Here is a 17,918-nt window from a genome sequence, read left to right on the forward strand (position 1 = left end):
GAAATTGTACTGCATTCAAATTTCCACGAAGAAGCATATAGCTCATTGTCAAAGAATCACAAAAGAAAACAACACCATTCTGAATGATAATTGGTTCTGAAAGTGTTTTACGGTGCAGTTCTGTTTTTAGACGTTAAGGAAACCCCAGCTGATCCCTTTTATCGTTAAATATTGTGAAGCAGAGGTACTCATCACCACTGCCGCTTGTCTTATGTCTCTTACGGTGCCCATTTCCCTGGCTACGGTTACTCTTTTCACGGCACTGTCACATTTGTAGGGCTGTTGCTTGTATCAAATTCTTTTTTCTGGTCCCATTCGCTTCGTTATAACAAGGGCTTACTGTCAATGTGTTGGAAAACAGGCTCGACCGTACATTCCATTTCCTAGCTTGCACTTTCTCAAGCGACCCCTTTAGAACGAGTACTAGCGCCTCCCTTACCGTTTCCTCGAGAACACCAATGGCTCTCAGGAATTGCATTGCGGGAGGTGCTAGCGTTGTCACCACTTGATCAATCACGCTTACGATGGTATGCACTGTGGCATGAAGCAACTTTCGGGGTGCACTTACGAGGAACGGATTGCTCTGCTGCTGCCATGCAATGGGAACGGAGGAAGAAAAAGAGAGAACAGCTGCATCACACAGTCGACCATCACACAATGCATCCTTTGTAACATGCCATAACGTTGATACAGTGCATGTGGCTGCAACCCTTATGTGGAGCAGAAGAACATTTCTACAAGTGATCTCCTAAAAGCCATGGGTGATCAACACGCTGCTAAGGTGCACTTCACATGTATTCACGTCCACATACTATGGTGGGCGCGCTCCCAGCACTATTTGTTAACCACACATGCACAGAAAGGTGTGCGGGACAGTGAAGAGCAAGGTAGCACATTCATATGGCCTCTAAATGCTTGGCATGCTCAGAAAATGCTCGAAGTTCTTTAGCTGCATATAAATATACATGGAGCATTGCCTCACAGCAGAAAGCAGGTCTGCTCTACTTTACCTTGAGTTGGCACTTAAAACACCATTTTTTTTCACCGTCCACACAAGCATGATGCTCATGTTCACCTTCGTATATTGATAAGAAACTAACTGAATGCATTCCGACAACCCTTTTGCCACTGTGTGGTTACAAAATTGCAGAGTGTCATTTTCCCACAAGTTTCTGCAAAATTTGCATTTCTGCATAAACAGAAAAAATCTCCAACACTTTTGTTTCCTTCCAAATGCAAAATTTTTATACCCTAAACTGGAGCAAAAACATGCAATAACTACTTCTATTCTACTACTTCTTCGTCTTTTAAGAACACATCACTCTCACCTTATTGTAGTCAACAATAAAGTGACAGAACATCACTATTCTTTACATCACTATTCACACAAAGAACATCAGTTGTAGTCGTCAATACTACAAGCACAAGAGGGCTATTCAAAAGTACCCGAATTAATTTTTTTCCACAAACAGAAATGACAGTAGGGAGGCGAAACTGTGTACAGTGGTTAAAGCAGCACCGAGGTGACCTCCCATCTTCTTTTTCTTTTTTTTTTCAGTGCAGAGTGTTCCCCAACCAATAAAATGAGTCCCCGCGAAAGAACGATGAGCACACAGGAAGCGCGAGGGCTCTGTTCCGCACACCTTCGAAAAATCGTTCTCCTCGTGAAAAGAGCGCATCGCAGAACGAGGAGACGTCGTGACGTATGCTATACTCCCTTCACACGAATAGTGACATACAGCAGCACAGCTCAAGCGTATATACCATATTTACTCGCATAATTTGCGCACTTTTTCTCCCCCCCCCCAAAAAAAGTCTGGGTTCTTGCACAAATTGTGCAGGAACGTTAGTTACGATATTCAAACTATGCAGAGACGCTGATGGAAGACGCAGCTAGTCGCACTTGAAAACCGAAAGCACGCTATGCTCGCCAAATTTGCCATGTTGTGCTGTAAGGTTTGTCCAGCGTTTCATTCCGCGTTTTGTAGTTTGAGTAACAGTATCGTCTATCGCATCAATGGACCATCACCTGAAAGTGTGCGCAATCAAACAAAAGCACCGCAATAACTTCAGTAGCACAAGACACCGTTGCAAAAAGCAATTGCTACGATCACTGAGACGCGCGTGCCCGATACCCGCGTGCAAAAATGCAGGTGCGAAAATTACGCGACTTTTTTGTTTCCATGTCGTTTGTAGTGCGGAAGTAGGAGCGCGCAAATTAAGCGACGGCACAAAATATGCAAGTAAGAATACAGTAGAATCTCGATGATACGAATCTCACGGGGTCGCGGAAAAAATTCGTATCATCCGAAATTCGTATCAAACGAATTATACCAAAATAAAAATTGAGGCAAGAAAATAGACAGTGACTGTTCATTTTCCGTTACTGTCAATGAAAGAGGTCGGTTGTAACGCTTTTGTGTCTCCGTTTTTGGCGAATGCTGCCCAAACACGCGAGATGATTCAAAAGACGTAGCACGCACTTTTCACCCGCGGGTCGCGCGACAGTGATCTAAAGCGAGCTTCTCCTAAAGCAAGCAGGCGTTAGGTGAAGCCGACTTTCGGAATGGTGACGCGTAATGTAGCCACAAGTTGTCCTGATATGTTCCCTCCACGTGTTCTGGGGTTCCGGTCGCTGTTTTCCGCCAGAGCGATGCCACACAGCTGCGCGGTTTATTGTTGCGAGGGGGGTAAAAAGGTCAAAACAGAGATAAGGAGATAAGGTGATAAGGTTCCGGCCGTTCAATCGCTTTGATCTTATCTCCACCACCACCAAAAGGAAAGTCATTGCTTGCATTGCGCTACATGATGTAAGGGAGTTCGTGGTGAGGATCGCCCTCCCTTTTCGAAAGACGCGACAGCATGACTCGCGCGCTCTCGCGTCATGGGGGAACGACCTCTGTCGCATCTTCGGCTCATTCGTAACATCCGTAAAGGCAAGATAACGCGTTCGTATCATCCGAACTCTAATACATGGGAAGAATAGGCATTCTGGCCGGGACCGGAAAAGAATTCGTATCATCCCGAAATTCGTATCATCCGTGATCGTATCATCGAGATTCTACTGTATGAAGTTGGGCATGACCTGTGACGAAAAAACAAGGAAACAAGGCATGGAGGCTTCTCCACGTCAGGAGAGCATCGTGTCAGCCGTCCGCCGCTGCTTTCTCCAACTGTATCTTTTTTTTTGTGTGTGTGTAAATTTGATTGCACAGCTATAACGCAACGCAGAGCAAAAATATTTTGCGTGGTGACTCCTGGAGGAGAGCTTGACAGATGAGGCAGGACTTCGAGCGATGATGAATGTCACCTCATTGCTCCTTTAAGGCAACTTTTGAGCACGTGCGGAATTTTTGGCAGAGGCGCCGTGTGTGTCTGTCGTTGATAGGTGGCCAGCGTGTAAAGTGGTGTGCAACTCATCTCAGCTTCATTTTGCCAGACATGACAGAACACATGGAGCAGCAATGCTGCATTACGTATTGCCAGAGGCTCAGAGATACCAAAGTGGAAGCAATTCCCGAAATTCAACAGGCTTTCGGGGCGATGTCATGGGAATTGCCAAAAGGATATAGATTACCAGAAGCATAAAGAGTCGCTATGGAGTACTATCGTGAAGTTCTTCGTCATCTTTGTGATGCAGTTCGGCGGAAGAAAACAGGCGTGTGGGGCTCACGCAACAAGCAACTGCATCATGGCAACGTCTTGGCTCATTCGTCGCACCTGATTCAGAGTTTCTTAACCAATTACAGCATTCCACTCGTTCGCCAGGTCCCTACTACCAAGACATGTCCCTGTATGATTCCTGGTTGTTCCCACAAACGAATATTTCACTAAAAGGTTCCCATTTTGAAAGCAGAGAAGGCATCAAGCAGGAGCAACGACCTGACTACAACTTTGAGCAGTGGAAGGACAACTGGACATCGTGAGTGAAGATGCAAGGAGCCTACTTCGAAGGTGAATAATAATCTAGCACCTGAAAGCGCGTCACTTTTTTTTTCTTCCTCAGCCTATGGACGGATACTTTTTGAACAGCCCTTGTACTTCATCTGGTGTGAATTGAGTATTTGAATCACCTCGCATAAATGACCCAATATTGATTCGACACTTTCCAAGTGTAACAAAGTTGCATTATCAGCACTTAAGTGACAGTTCCTGAGAATAAAACCGCTTAGCTCTCACACATCAGTAGGACAACCTACCGCATTCTCTTGTGCGTCGGCATCAGGGTTGTCGTTCTGCTTCCTGCAACGGGAAATCAACGAACCAGCGTTAGTCGCACTAACATTTCCCGCTACAGCTCCAGCTACGGGTCCAACTCACGACTGTTCCTTCGGTCGATAATGTTCGAAGCGCATCAGACCACGAGCATTGGCAATGATGACGAGCTGTTCCCCGGAGTACAGCTCCACGGAAAATGGGTTCAGGTTGACAGTAGCGCTGTTGCGGCCAAATTTAACCTTGAAAGATTTGTCATCCTGAGAGGCCAACAGGATCCTGGACACAGTAAAGAGAAAAATTACAGGTGGATAACTAACGGAAAACTGGGGCCATGAGCAAACGCATCACATTAGAAGATGCAAGTGCAGGGCTGGCACAGGGGAGCAGCATGCAAGGCGACTGCATCAGGCGCCACACTGAAGGCACAGGAATAAAATGTGTTGTTCGACAACAATTGTCAAGTGTTGATATGAGTGTCCCATACATGCAAATGTAGCCATTCTTCCAACACAAATGTGATGCAGTGTTTTCTCTTTACTGACAGTTTTCTTTAATATGGAATACCACAGTCAACATTTACGCTACATTGTCCCATTAAACCGAAGCAGAAGCCTCGGGCTGGGAGCCACCTATGTTTCTAACTGGCTGTTCAACTGGGTAGACCACTGGGATCTTCCCGCAGCAACAGAACAGCACCCCTGACCTGAGGCTTACGCTTCAATCTACTTTCACTGGATCTCCGAGTCTTACACATTTTTTGACTGATTTGACTTTTTTTTATTTTATCGAGCGTGACCTCACAAAGCTGCGCCCTGGGAACCTGCAATCACCTGCAGGGCACCCAATTTATAAGCATTTCAAGGACCTGATAATAATGCCATAGATTGAGTTTTTTCTCTGGGGATATGAATTTCTTAGAAATAATAATGTGCTTGTCGATAAATCAAATTAGCACTGATTTGATTACTAATTTTTGCTTATTTTTTGAACTTTTTGAATTTTTACAATATTTTTTAACAATGGGTTCCTGCTCACATTGAATATTGTCATTTGATTTCCTAATAATTTGTGGCTTTATGTCAAGAGCCAGCTATGATCCCGAGTGATGCCACAGCCAGCGGATTAACTCTGCACACCTCAGAGTTCTTTAGCATGCCCCAAAATCTCAGTACATGACACACCGTGTTTGATGCCCATCGCAGAAGACTGTGCGTCTGAGCAACTTGTACACGTCCAGACAAAAGTTCACGGAACACGCAAGCGGTGTTATTTCTTCCTCAGTACGATACTCTACCAGCGAGCAGAAACGGGCTCATTCAGTCATTCAGAGAGGTGAGCGAGTGCGCTGGTACTGACACACCGCGGTAGTTTCGGTATCGTTTGAATGTGCTCGAAACGTGGTTTGAATTGGTGGCGCACTCCACCACCCCTCTGTACGAATGAACAAGCCCGCTTCCACTTGCTGCTAGGGTGTTACACCGAGGAGAAAATACACTGCTCGCGTGCTCCATAAACTTCTGTCGGGACATTTGCCCAGTTCGTTAGCTGTCACGTCCCATTTTCAAGAACCTGGCGAAGAACATCTTTCACTCCTGAGGGTGCTGTTTAAGATTATTGTTTCCAAACTCCCCACCAGCACAAAAAAACTTACTTCTGCTCATGAATGGTATCCACCAGCGCTTCTTTTGGCTCAAATCTTGCAACAGGTGAAGATGCCTCATTCAGTCGCATGCGCAGAATGTCATGCTCCAGGGCAATTAGCTCCAGTCGAAGCACTACCCCGTTCTTGGTATTCACGACATCAACTTCAACTTTAGTAGGCAAAGTCCGCATACTTGAGACTTGAACTTCATAAGCAGAATCTCCAGGTTTCATGTTTCGGTTGCGTCTGCGAGAATGGAGGCAAGTTTAGAAGCCACATAAAAGAAGAAATGAGGACGTTAATTGCACTGAACTGGAACAGAAAGAGAGGCTTACTTGCAAAAGCCACTTTGCTCGCAAGTCTTGAAGTTCCCCCGGTCCACCAGCGAGACATTTCCAACAAGAAGCACCAACAATAACAACTTCAACATTGTGTGCCTGCAATGAAGAGGGGAGAGAGGCACTAAGAAAACTATTATCTGCGACGGCATTGTGATAACTTGAACAGTGGCTAAGGACACGTAATGATTACACAACCGGCTCATGTCTTGAACCTCGTTCACTGTACTACCTTCGCAACTACTAAGTTGGTGTAAACTTGGACGCGAGTGGAAACACAAGTCCTTTTTCTCAGCAGCCGTCGTCTAAGTCAACTTATTTTTAACGGAATATCAATGCGCAACTGTAATGAACAATGATCCACCTCCTCTCTAAAACTACTGGACTACTCAGAGTCAATACAGCATAGGCCCAGAAATGTACGAAAGAAAATTAGAGTACATAAACAATTCTAACAAACCTCATCTGCTACAAAAGTATTTCAATGACAATGCAATTAATACACGAAGTAATAGGCTCCCAACAAAGCCAACCTACCGGTCGCACGTGGCCATTTTTGTTGCGACGGCAGCGACACATGCAGGTAGCATTAGTAAATTCGGCACAATGGCAAGAAAAAAAATTAATTGAAGAGGTGAATTACATTGTATCTATCATGCGAAAGTGGAGTTCCCATGACTTCGCGGAACGATTACAGAAACTGTGGCGTGCGTAGCAATTGTGCGGCTTTTATTCGAATCCTGCCTGCTAGCAACGCTACAAATCGAAACTACGTAAAAACAGCGCAGAGACGGGAGACGGGACACGAAGAAGAGAGAAGATACAAGTCATGGACAAGTGCACCCTGCACACACACAACGCTGCGCAGAACAGAGCGCATCGTTCAAGGTGTGCGTTTGTCTCTTCTTCGTGTCCCGTCTCTGCGCTCACCAACTTGCCTAAATCATCGCCTTAGCTACAAATTGCTTTAATTTGCGTAAAAAAATCCGGTGTCGTCTGGCTGTTTGATATAGAAACTGGAGTTGGTGCAATTTGCGATCTATGGACATATCATCGCTACAGCTACGTCTAACACCTATCATGCTGAAATAGCAAAGTCCCCCCCCCCCCCCAGGTTGTGAGTGCACAGGTAAAAAAGTTAGGGGGGGCGGTCGCCAAACATTTCGGGGGATGTTGAAGGGGTTGGGACACTTCATAGAGTGGTTCATTTGGCGCGTTTTCTTAATAAACTCTTGCAACTCTAAGCGGGCCAAAAATAGCCAGAGGCCAGGGTAGCAGAAATGAAGTCATAACTCTGCCGTGAAAAATAGCCTGGGTTAAACCCGATAACAACTCTTCTCGACTCTGCTCGACACGTAGGAGAGTAATTCTTTTTCCTTCAGTATTCTGGCGTGCAGTACAACGCGTCCAATATCGAGATCCCTCGAGCACCATCCCGAGCAAACGTCAGAGCGCTCAGAGTTGCGTCCATTCCTATTGGCAGCCGTAAGCACGTGATTTCTCGTGCTCTGCCTGCCTCACTGGCGGCAGCGTGCGCTGTGAAGTCAGAGACGCATGAGTTTCAGTATTCGCGGTGCCCATTTTCTTTGTTTCTATTACTCTATTCGCTGTGAAACTTTCAATGCAGGTTCACATTAGCGCAAAGAGCCGTCGTTTCCGTTTATCTGGGATAACGTGGGATGACCTGTCGAGGGGTGTAGGTAAGGTGTAGGGCGTCTGGATAAATCACTGATACATGCTTTTTTCAGTGCCACCACCTAAAGAGATCAGCAATGCTTGCTGATACTGGTTTCATTTCTTTGCATTCAGCATCCGAAACAGCGAGCAGGCCTTGGATGTAAAAGCGTGGTTTGCAGTACCCCATGATCTTCCACTTATTGATATTTGATCCCAAAACCGTTATTTTTCGAGATATAAACTAAAAAAGCCAGATTAGTGATATCAGTGTTGAGGGTAGACCATTACTGTAACTATATATAAGTAAGTTTTCTTGGTAACTTTCGTAACTCGTTGCTCTGGACGTCTTGTAACTTTATAAGAACTCGTTCCATTATGTTAGGTAACTTTGTCAAAGTAACTTGGGGCAAGTTCAAAGTTCCCTTTGTTCAACCCGGGTGCAAAAAGAACACAATGAGATGACCACCTTGTGCACGCCAGTTGAACGTGCACAGCTTGTCTAACTCACCCCCTGCAGGGGTGTCCCTGGGTGTCCTTGGCAATGATACGTGAAGCTGTTATGACATAATTGTAATGATGACCCCCCCCTAATGTTTTGCAACTGCCCCTGCATTTGGGATTCTGATTAACCACTGGATTCAATGCTAAACTTGGTGCAGTTCTACGAAATATGTGGAGAGGGTGACAACTCGTCGAACTTAAAATTCCGATGGCTGCTGTGCTCTCCATTGCAAAAATTTATGGAGACGTCAAGATCATTAAACGACAACTAAAGGAAGCACATCAACGTACAGCTTCTTTCGTCATATCGCACAGTGTTATAATTTTGACGGATCGAAACCATTTAGAAACACCTTGCAACAGTCATTGCAATATCAAGGTCTGAATGTAATTATTAGAGAGGTGATGAACTAAAAAATCATGTAGCAAATAACTTGAAAGCAATGCGAACTTGAAGTTCATTTTTGGTACTACCGGCAACTTCGCTACATCTTGTACGGAGTTACACAACTTGCAACAAGTTCCTTTTGTCGAGTAACATCATCTCTGAGTGAGATACCTTGAAAAAGAAACTGCAGACAAAGGAAAGAATCAGATACCACAAAGTGCTAAAAGTGCCGTTGTCTGTTCTTTTGCATTGTTGACCTCAACATCTTACACCATCAACTACCCCTACAGTAGTAAGATGTGTTTATCCAGTAATATAGGCAGTACAATACACAGTACTTTTAGCATGAGAACCTGAGTACCGCTCCTTACGTATAAAAAAGGTCGTGAAAGGGCCATATTTGTGATTACAAATATGCACAGTAAGATCAGGAGTATTAACAAGACCATGTAGACAAAGTAATATGGGTGATCTGACCCCAAAGGTACAACGTGAGCAAAGGGGAATGTGTTGATGCTCCTCCTCATCCCGAGAGAAAAATGCAAGATTCTGTGGGAGCCAAAAGAACGCAAGCGTCGTCCACTACAATTCCTCACGAACAGTATCAAACACGTGATCACTTCAACAGAACGGTGTTCCCCACACAAGTGTCAGTCCCCATCAGTTACAAGTCCCACGTCGTTCAATGATGCGCTGAATGCTTGTGCCAGCATCTCGCTCGGCATTTCCGATCCACGGACGGTGATGGTATAGCAGGCGTTTTCGACTTTTCGAACACTCTGAAACAAGGTCCAGATCTTCCGTGTCATCTCACGTCCCGCACCATTACCGAAACCCAGGAAGGCAGTGTAGACGTCGCGCAAAAAACGACAGAGCACGAATGGTTCTTCCAGGTTGCCTTCTCCCACTGCGTTGATGCACTTTCGCATCAATTCCCCTGTGAGGTCCGCAATGCCCAGCATGTAGTCCAGCGGGGTTACCGGAAGCACAAAGCGCTCGGGAGGCTCATTTGCATTGGGCTCAATCGCAGCCATGTCACTTTCGGCTTCCTGAAACATGGTTTGCGGACAACGTGTGAAAAACGATCTGGGTTACGGATACCAAGAAAAAAAAAGTACCTCTGGCTGCTCCTCGTAGACAAGGTCCTGCTGGATTTCTTCGAGACCGACCAAACGTCCGTCTTTGATGTAGTAAAAGAACGATATGGCTTCTACATACTCTTGAATGCCTAAGAGAGTCAAAGGGAAACGCATGTCTTAAAGGGGCACTAAAATGCAAAAACAACTTGCTCTCAAATGAAAGTCCATGTTTCAATTGGTGTAATGCAAGCAAAATTAGTTGACACAGTGCTACCGTTTAGAAGAAAACGCAATAAAAACAGAGTCGTCTTTGGTTGCAACGAATGGTATCCCCTGAAGGCAAAGATTGGCCGCATCCAATGAGACAGCAGGAGAAGCTCGCGCATAGTACCTACTGTGGGCATGTGGATTTGGAACGGGACCTATCGTAGTGTCCCGTATATGCGTAGCATGATGTGCACTGCTGCATGTTTCAATACCGATTCACTGAATTGTAGCCCACAACAGTTCTTGCGAATGTTCCACTGACAACATTTACCTTCACATCCTTCGGACAGCGACGCCAGTCCGCTTGGCAACGCGTACTATGTTTTTCACCGGGACTGCTCCATGGCGTGCCACGCATATATATAATTTCGATTGTAGCTCCGTAACGGAATCAAAGTTTTGAATTATGATAACAAGTACGAAATTAACGTAGCATGTAACGTAATTTGAAGTCAACTTGTTTTTGCGTTTTAGTGCCCCTTTAAATGTCTATGTTGACTCGTTTGATGTGTGGACAGACACATGAAAGGGAGAGTTCCCTCTTCAAGCATCAATTCGTAGGTATCTGTTCCCACAGGTAGTACATTCCATGATTTACCAAATGCCTGCTTCACTTCTTGCTGACTCAAGCTTTGTAATTTACTGTCTGCATTATGAATAACTGAAATAACATGGTTTGAAATTCGCATGCAGAAAGACGTATGCAGTGCAAGGAATGATGAGTGCGGCCTTGGCGCACAACTTCCTTCTCGCTTGCTGCTGAATTCTTTACGTCCTACAGAAGAAAGGTCACATGAGCCAATGAGCGGTTTCTCCGGTTGCTGCTCCCCGCAGTTGTGGGGCAGCTGCTGAATGTCACGGGGAAAATATGAATAACCACGGAGCTATGTCGACTTCAAGCGAAAGTGGTTGCAGGAGACTGGTTCTGAGTCAAATGCTCCTGCCAGACATATTTATTTCCACGATGTTGGGGAGCGAACTTTCTTAAAGAGCCCTTACCTGGTGAATAAGCTCTGAGATATGCATAGAAGCAGTGATTCCTTAGCTCCATTGCCATTTCTCGCATGTGATACATCTGTAGGTCTTTCAGTTTCTTCAGTGCATCATGCAGAGTTTTTTCTTTTTGAGACTCTCTAAAAACACAAACAAAGCAAGAGAGTTAAACTTCACTTAGGCATAGTGTTTTCCATGAGAAACATTCAACAGTGTGTGCAGTGAGAGGGTTACTTGTTATGTTAAACAGGCTCAGCACTGTTCCACAATTTGAGCAATACACTGACATGTACTCATCCCCCCCCCACGGAATATGGTTACCGAAGCAGCAATGATACATCAAATTAAGTCTCTTGCCATATAGAATTATAAATTTGCGTCAATTCGGATCACAAATTGTTCATTAAGTGACAAAAACTGCTGATAATAACGCATGTGAAAACAATTACAATGACAGACAAGCTTTTGTGCGGAGCTTGCACTCCATCAGGTGACAAAAATTTTACATACAGCAAAATGTGTAGAAGATCACAGAAAAACAGCAGTTGAAGGATAGGCACCAGCAGTGCAGCAAAGAAGTAGGAGAGGAACAAAGGAACACAAATTCATACAGAGTTTACAGCATGTAATATTGTTTTTTTTTTTTTTTTTTTGATTGAGTGTTAGCGCCGCGAAGCAACTGTGGCTATGAGCGACGTACAGATGTGGACAGACGGAGAGAGGATAGCAGGAAGGAGTAGGGGACAGGGGGGGTTAGTATGCGTCCTGGGCCGACTTCAGGGGGAACTGTGCCGACATTCGTCTGGAAAGTCTTCGGAAAACCCAGGGAAAACCTCAGACAGCACAGCCGGCGGTAGGATTCGAACCCACCACCTCCCAGTCTTCAGCACGACCTTGGTTACCACCAACGAGCGGACGCCTTAGCCCACTCGGCCATGCCGCTGGTGTAATATTGTTATGCAGCAGCATTTTGACATAGAAGGTTGGCTTGCCTGGTGTGAGGTCTGACGCTCAAGTTTCGGTTCTTTTTCCCAGTGTGAAGAACAACCCTACCTCCTACTTGGCTACTTAACAATATCAGGAAAGAACAAAGAATGGAGTGAGAAAATATTTTGTTATATAATACCAGGGGATCTAGTGCTAAGTGGTTTGAATAGCTTAACCAGGACCCAGATTAAGTGATGCAGGAAAAGAGGTTAAGTAAACTATATGACACTGCTGACTGTTAGACACTGAAGCCCATTGTGTGAGATGCTAAGCAGTGGATTTTTGCAATCAAGATGGACTCTCAATATTTACACTTTAAGTAATTTGTGAAACTACATTCTGCAGGGTCCCAGAAAACGTGTCATTGAATTTTAATAAAAAAGTAGTAGAGGAATTTTTCAGCGAAATAATTGTCAGTCCGACGAAAGGGGGTTGGAAACCCAACCCACGCCGGAATGGAGATGACACAGACATGGCTTGTCGTATACAGCTTCGGCTGACACCATACGTTCCCTCTCCCAATTTCAGGAACTGCAACTTTTTCTACTATCACTCTGTGGGCTGGGTTTCCAACCTCCTTTCGTCGGACTGACAGTTATCGCGCTCAAAAAGTCCCCTTGCGTTATACTCAAGTGCCCCGAGAAGCATGATGTTCGGCTATTTTTCCCGATAGGATAGATTCTGAATATCACTGTCAATCATCATGAATTTGAGTAAATTTGTATAAAAAAGTGACCTTTACTTGGCAAATTTCCGAGTTCACTTCACAAAAATTTACATAATTAAACTTAGGTTACATGATATGCACATCAGGAGGTGGCAAAAACCTAGTAAGAGCAAATGCCATTGACCACATGATTCTAGGTGGTGTAGTATTTTTTTTATTAGAATTCAATGACACGTTTTCTGGGACACCCTGTATAATGAATATTCTTAAAACTATGAGGGGGGGTTCAAGTCAAACCGGGACTTTCTGTCTCCTGAGTGTACAAATGGCTCGCGCTACTTCTTTCTCGTCATTTTCACACGCGACAGGCCTCCGCGTTCACCACGTGGTGGTCCAAAGTTTGTGCAAAACAGAAGACACGTGCTAGACAAGATGGTCGACAACGAAGTGAGCGCGCACATCGAACAGCGAATTTCCGTGAAGTTTCTCGCGAAGGAAGGCGTAAAGTCATCTGAAATTCACAGAAGACTTCAGGCTCAGTATGGCCACGATACACTTAGCAGCAGAAAAGCGTTTGAGTGGTGCAAATGGTTCCGAGATGGCAGTACATCAGTGCGGGGCGATCCCGGCCGGGATGGCTCAGAGCCAAGTGTCAGAGTTCCTGAGAACATCCAACTTGTGAAGCGCCTGATCCTCAAGGACCCACGGATAACATGTCTCGATATCAATAGTGTCTATAGTGCGATCAATAGTGCATGTTACTGCCAGGTTCTCAGGGATGTGCATAAGGCGCTGAAGCAAAAGTGGCCGGGCCTCATCACCAAAGGGGTACTCCTCCTACAGGACAATGCACGCCCATCTCGCATCTCACGACACGCACCATACAGGAACTTGTCTAGGAGTTGCTGCCACATCCCCCTTACAGTCCAGACCTCGCCCCCAGCGATTTCCACCTCTTCGGGCCACTGAAGGCGTTCCTTGGGGGCCGCCACTTCAGCTGCGCCGACGAGGTCAATAATGCGGTCCGATCATGGTTGCTACGCGCCGGTAAGGATTTCTACGCTGCTTGCATCCAAGCCCTCGTGAAACGCTGGGACAAGTGCATTAGTGCAGTTGGAGATTACGCTGAAAAATAAAACAAATATCTCATCTGTAAGTTCATTTTACTTTTGTGAAAAACGAAAAGTCCCGGTTTGACTTGAACACCCCTTGTACGTGAAAATTATGATCATGGAGATCGAATTGTGTAGATGGAGGAGTTGGCTGCTGAATGTTGAATGTACATTCCCCTTGTGTCCATAAAACCTCTCATGCATGGAATTAGAAGGTTGATCAATATATCACAGAGCACATCCCTCATAAAAAGTGACACAACAACTGTATTAAACGAATAAGAATAGAAAAGCCAGTGAACCGGTAAGGAATTGCTCAGGGAAGAACCTCAGACGAGAGACGCCAATATTTCGAACAGGACTACTCTTCTTCTTAGAAATAGAATAGAAGATGAAGAATGTTGTTCTGCCAAGAAAATGTGACAGTCAGTGCTATTTTTGTCATCTGCTTAACCTCTGTTCCTGACCTGTGCCCTCATTAAGCCATTACAATGTCGCAACCACCACACCAACCCCCAATTCCCCTGTATTGTATAACAAAATCAGTTCTCCTGCCAAATTCTTTCGTTGTTCCTTGTACTACACCCTGTAAACCGATTTGCTAGTTTGAAAGTTTACAATTTTGGGTTCCACTTCCCTTTAGTTGCTACGAATCGTACGACGGCCTAATTTTTCCTAACCTGCTTATCCGCTATATGTTTCGCTTGACATTCAATCTGTATCACTTCATGAACTTGCAGGCTCTGCACAGAAGCTGGACACTCATCAATATTGTTTTGAGTTGCTTCATTCTTAGTAGCTTTTGCCATTTCGATACCTCCTACGGCCCCAGCCAGAGCCCAGACAGAATGATCAAGTACTGTAATCTGGACAGGTTAGAACTGACACAAAGTAACATTCAAAACAAAACTTAAATCAGACCCCATCTGGATAATGGCAATTGAAGTATGCAACTGAGCAATGTGGGGTTTCTGTTGTGTTAGTCCTCATAGACCTTTTTCACGTATGTGTCGTTTAGTAGCGGCTCACCTTGGCGTGCGCCAAAACAAACCCATGTGGGCGGAACAGAGGACCAAAGACTGGTCCGGAGTGGGGCCGACGAGTTTGCACCGTTCGTGCGACGTCTCCACTGGTCCCCACTTCCGTCGTCCCCACCCAGAACTATCTATTGAACAAGGAGATAACATTCTGTGGTACACTCAAGGTCATGCGCGAAAGCAGTTGTTAAAAAGGTCCATTACGTGATGTACTACTACATTAAGTCAGACTGTCATGGTCAAACCTGAATGAAACCAGGCATAACTTCGGATTTGAGTCTTGAATTCTGCACCGCTGCTACTCTTGCTTTAAAGCAGCCTTTTGCTCACAAACTGCCAAAGCTACACCCATATGAAATTGGCACTGGTAATGAAAGGGTGCCGATTTGTATGGCTGGTCTTTGTCTTAGTTGTCCGCTGTTGCCCTTCCCATAAGCCACTTTATTTGAATTTTGTCTCAGTGTTCTATGCATGCTAATGCACGGGCTGCAGTTCAGGAAGGACAGAAGCTCGAAAGGCCACAGAGACTGTGTGACTAGAGAGCGTCAGTCAGTACCTTTCCTGGGACGAGAGCCATTTGTTGTACCCCAACTAATGGTAGTGGGGAGGCAAATAGGACCTCCTCAACGTCACTGTCACACAAAGTCCTACAACGCGTAAACTTTGCACCTAATTTGTGTGTGACAACGAAATCCACATGTGCAACTTTTCTCACCCCATGATGCGATGCAACAAAAAGATTATGCGCTTGCTTTCCACAGTCAGGTCACGGCTTAGCTTCACCAAACGCTCGTATCTGTCATATTTGTCGTCCAATTCCAATTGGAACTTTCTGAACATTTGCACGATGGGTAGGTTTTCGTCCACGTCAATCTGTTCCTTCCGTCTGGGGGACCTCCGCCTTTGGGTACCTAGATATAACCATCCAGGAAGGTATTAACATGCTGCTATTTAATTGCACGACTTATTAACTTAAGTGCACACTGCAAAACGGCTATATTACCTCTGTTCCCATGGCCGCGTTCATTCGTACGCTTGACTTCTCCACTCATATCAGAAGTAGACCACAAAATCTCTTGACGGGATGTCGTTTTGTACACGGAATTAAAACAGAAACAGTCTTTAACGATGTCCACAGAGGCTCTGTGAACGTAAACAGTCGCTCGTAATGCAAAAGTGTGGACGTAACACCGGTAATACCACAAAAGCAAGGGTGAAAACAAAACCATACGAAGTCCCGAGAACACGACCCAGTGTTGCCAGTTTTATAGGAGCAATCCGCCGCAGTGGCTCAGCGAAGACATACAGCGCATACTAGTAGGGTAAACAAAGTTTGTTTACCCTAAACAAAGTTTGTAAACATGTGACGTCATAATGTTCGACCGCGCCACGAGTTTGGTAGAGTTGAACTACGTTCAAAGCTAGTGGCGAACAAGGTCAAGCCAAGAAAGCCACGGCCTTGAGGGGATTACGATGGTCTCTGAAAAGGACGCGACCGTCGGTCCTACCCCTTCCAATCTGTTCTGGTTTCGGTGTGTCTACCAACGTCACGATGACGTTTCTCGGGTAGAGGTTTATTGCAAATGTACGCCTTTTGAAGCAGATATTTTTTTATGTCAGATGAAAGGACTAACATCGGGCCATGTCCTGGCAAAATATAAATGAAATCAAAAGGGGCCTTTTTGAGAAACGGACGCGCAAAACCCTTGTTTTTTTTTCGAAATATGCCTATAAACATTTGCCTGTTTCAGCAGATACCCATAGGAGGTATACGCACGATAGATATATCAGATGAAAGAGCATTAAAAGCTGAGTGAACTGATACCAAGTATGGTAATGAGGGACATCTACAACCAGAGAAATCACGCGTCGAAGTTGGAACAAAACTGCGCAAAACTTACAGCACACAGCGTTGCACTTGCGCGCCAGAATTTGCCTCGGACTGCCGGCCTGTAGGCATACTAAAGCATAAAAAATGTTCACTACAATATATTTTAAACCTCATGAGATATACGCGGCAAAACTGAAACACTCGAATTCAGGGCCAGATTTTCTCGATTTTCTTGCACGAAAATTATTCAGTGGAACACTTTTCAAGCAGACTTTCCAGACGAATGTCGGCACAGTTCCCCCTGAAGTCGGCCCAGGACGCATACTAACCCCCCTGTCCCCACTCCTTCCTGCTGTCCTCTCTCCATCTGGCCACATCTGTACGCCGCTCATAGCCACAGTTGCTTCGCGGCGCTAACACGGAATCAAAATTTAAACAAAAACTATTCAAGCAACAGAGTTAGCCAACTGGTTTTGCAGGTAATCACATTAGAGACGACAGTATTTATAACACAGTATTTCACATGAAAGCATGTCAGGAAAGTAGGAAAGTTGTTGGCTATACCTGACTCTTTGCAGATGCACGGGTTAATTGCAAAGGCGTATCCTTGTCACCGTTACAAACGTGTATGCCCCACTATACACTTGATGAACGTGCCCCCCCCCCCCAGGTTGTATTTCAGTATACGCAGGGCCGGTGCTAGGGATGTGCGGGACCTATTTCACACCAGCAGTAATGAAAAGATAATAAATTGTCACAACGCACTCTTTATTTACAATGTCGTCTCGAAGTCACGCGTAATTAACAACAACACCGCAGCCGCGCACATCCCGGTTTACATTCAGTCCACCGTCCCCACGTGCCCACGTGCGTCCAACCACCGCCGTCTCTCGTCACACACACACACACACACACACCGCCCCACACGTCCCTCTCCCTTTCCCTCCTGAAGTCCCGCGCCTCCTCCTCTCTGCTTATGTCGTCATCTCTCTCTAATGCCCCTCCTCACAAAATGATAAGATTTTCGCAGTACGGGAAAGTGGGGGACTCTTTCTCATCACATGGTGGAATGGCATATAACACCTTCTGCTCTCATATCTGTTTTAGTCAAAGAACGCGCGTGCGATTAAGTGCGTACTTGATACTTAAAAAAAGTAATCCCTGGTCGAGGGCTTCATGCG

The 17,918-nt window shown here is 45.3% G+C and overlaps 2 protein-coding genes across 10 annotated transcripts in view; both read right to left on the reverse strand.

Annotated features, from left to right (window-relative positions):
- Positions 1–6,824, reverse strand: part of LOC135396691 (neutral alpha-glucosidase AB-like) — a 29,183-nt gene extending 22,359 nt beyond the window's left edge. For 3 of the 9 annotated variants that reach the window (XM_064627801.1, XM_064627800.1, XM_064627798.1), the window contains exons 1-6: positions 6,736–6,824; positions 6,196–6,297; positions 5,870–6,106; positions 4,321–4,494; positions 4,200–4,242; positions 440–589 (exon numbers count right to left, since the gene is read on the reverse strand). In XM_064627801.1, the coding sequence (XP_064483871.1) occupies positions 440–589; positions 4,200–4,242; positions 4,321–4,494; positions 5,870–6,106; positions 6,196–6,297; positions 6,736–6,788 (759 nt within the window). In that variant the 5' untranslated portion in view covers positions 6,789–6,824. The other 6 variants (XM_064627806.1, XM_064627804.1, XM_064627799.1 and 3 more) reach the window with 5 other exon arrangements.
- A 2,225-nt stretch (positions 6,825–9,049) lies between these two features.
- On the reverse strand, positions 9,050–16,182 carry LOC135396694 (translin-associated protein X-like). Its single transcript, XM_064627818.1, has 5 exons — positions 15,910–16,182; positions 15,622–15,817; positions 11,110–11,243; positions 9,883–9,992; positions 9,050–9,813 (listed from the first exon to the last, which is right to left on the reverse strand). The coding sequence occupies exons 1-5, from the start codon at positions 16,133–16,135 to the stop codon at positions 9,415–9,417; spliced, it is 1,065 nt and encodes a 354-aa protein (XP_064483888.1). The 5' UTR covers positions 16,136–16,182; the 3' UTR covers positions 9,050–9,414.
- Between the last annotated feature and the right edge of the window lie 1,736 nt (positions 16,183–17,918).

Source organism: Ornithodoros turicata, chromosome 6, assembly GCF_037126465.1.
Source record: "Ornithodoros turicata isolate Travis chromosome 6, ASM3712646v1, whole genome shotgun sequence".
Classification (NCBI taxonomy): domain Eukaryota; kingdom Metazoa; phylum Arthropoda; class Arachnida; order Ixodida; family Argasidae; genus Ornithodoros; species Ornithodoros turicata.

Coding starts and splice junctions, on each gene's coding strand:
- LOC135396694 (XM_064627818.1), bottom strand. CDS start 16,135: ATGGTTTTGTTTTCACCCTTGCTTTTGTGGTATTACCGGTGTTACGTC. Junction 9,993..11,109: donor TCTCAGAGCTTATTCACCAG/GTAAGGGCTCTT, acceptor TGACTCTCTTAG/GCATTCAAGAGTATGTAGAA. Junction 9,814..9,882: donor TCTACGAGGAGCAGCCAGAG/GTACTTTTTTTT, acceptor ACCATGTTTCAG/GAAGCCGAAAGTGACATGGC.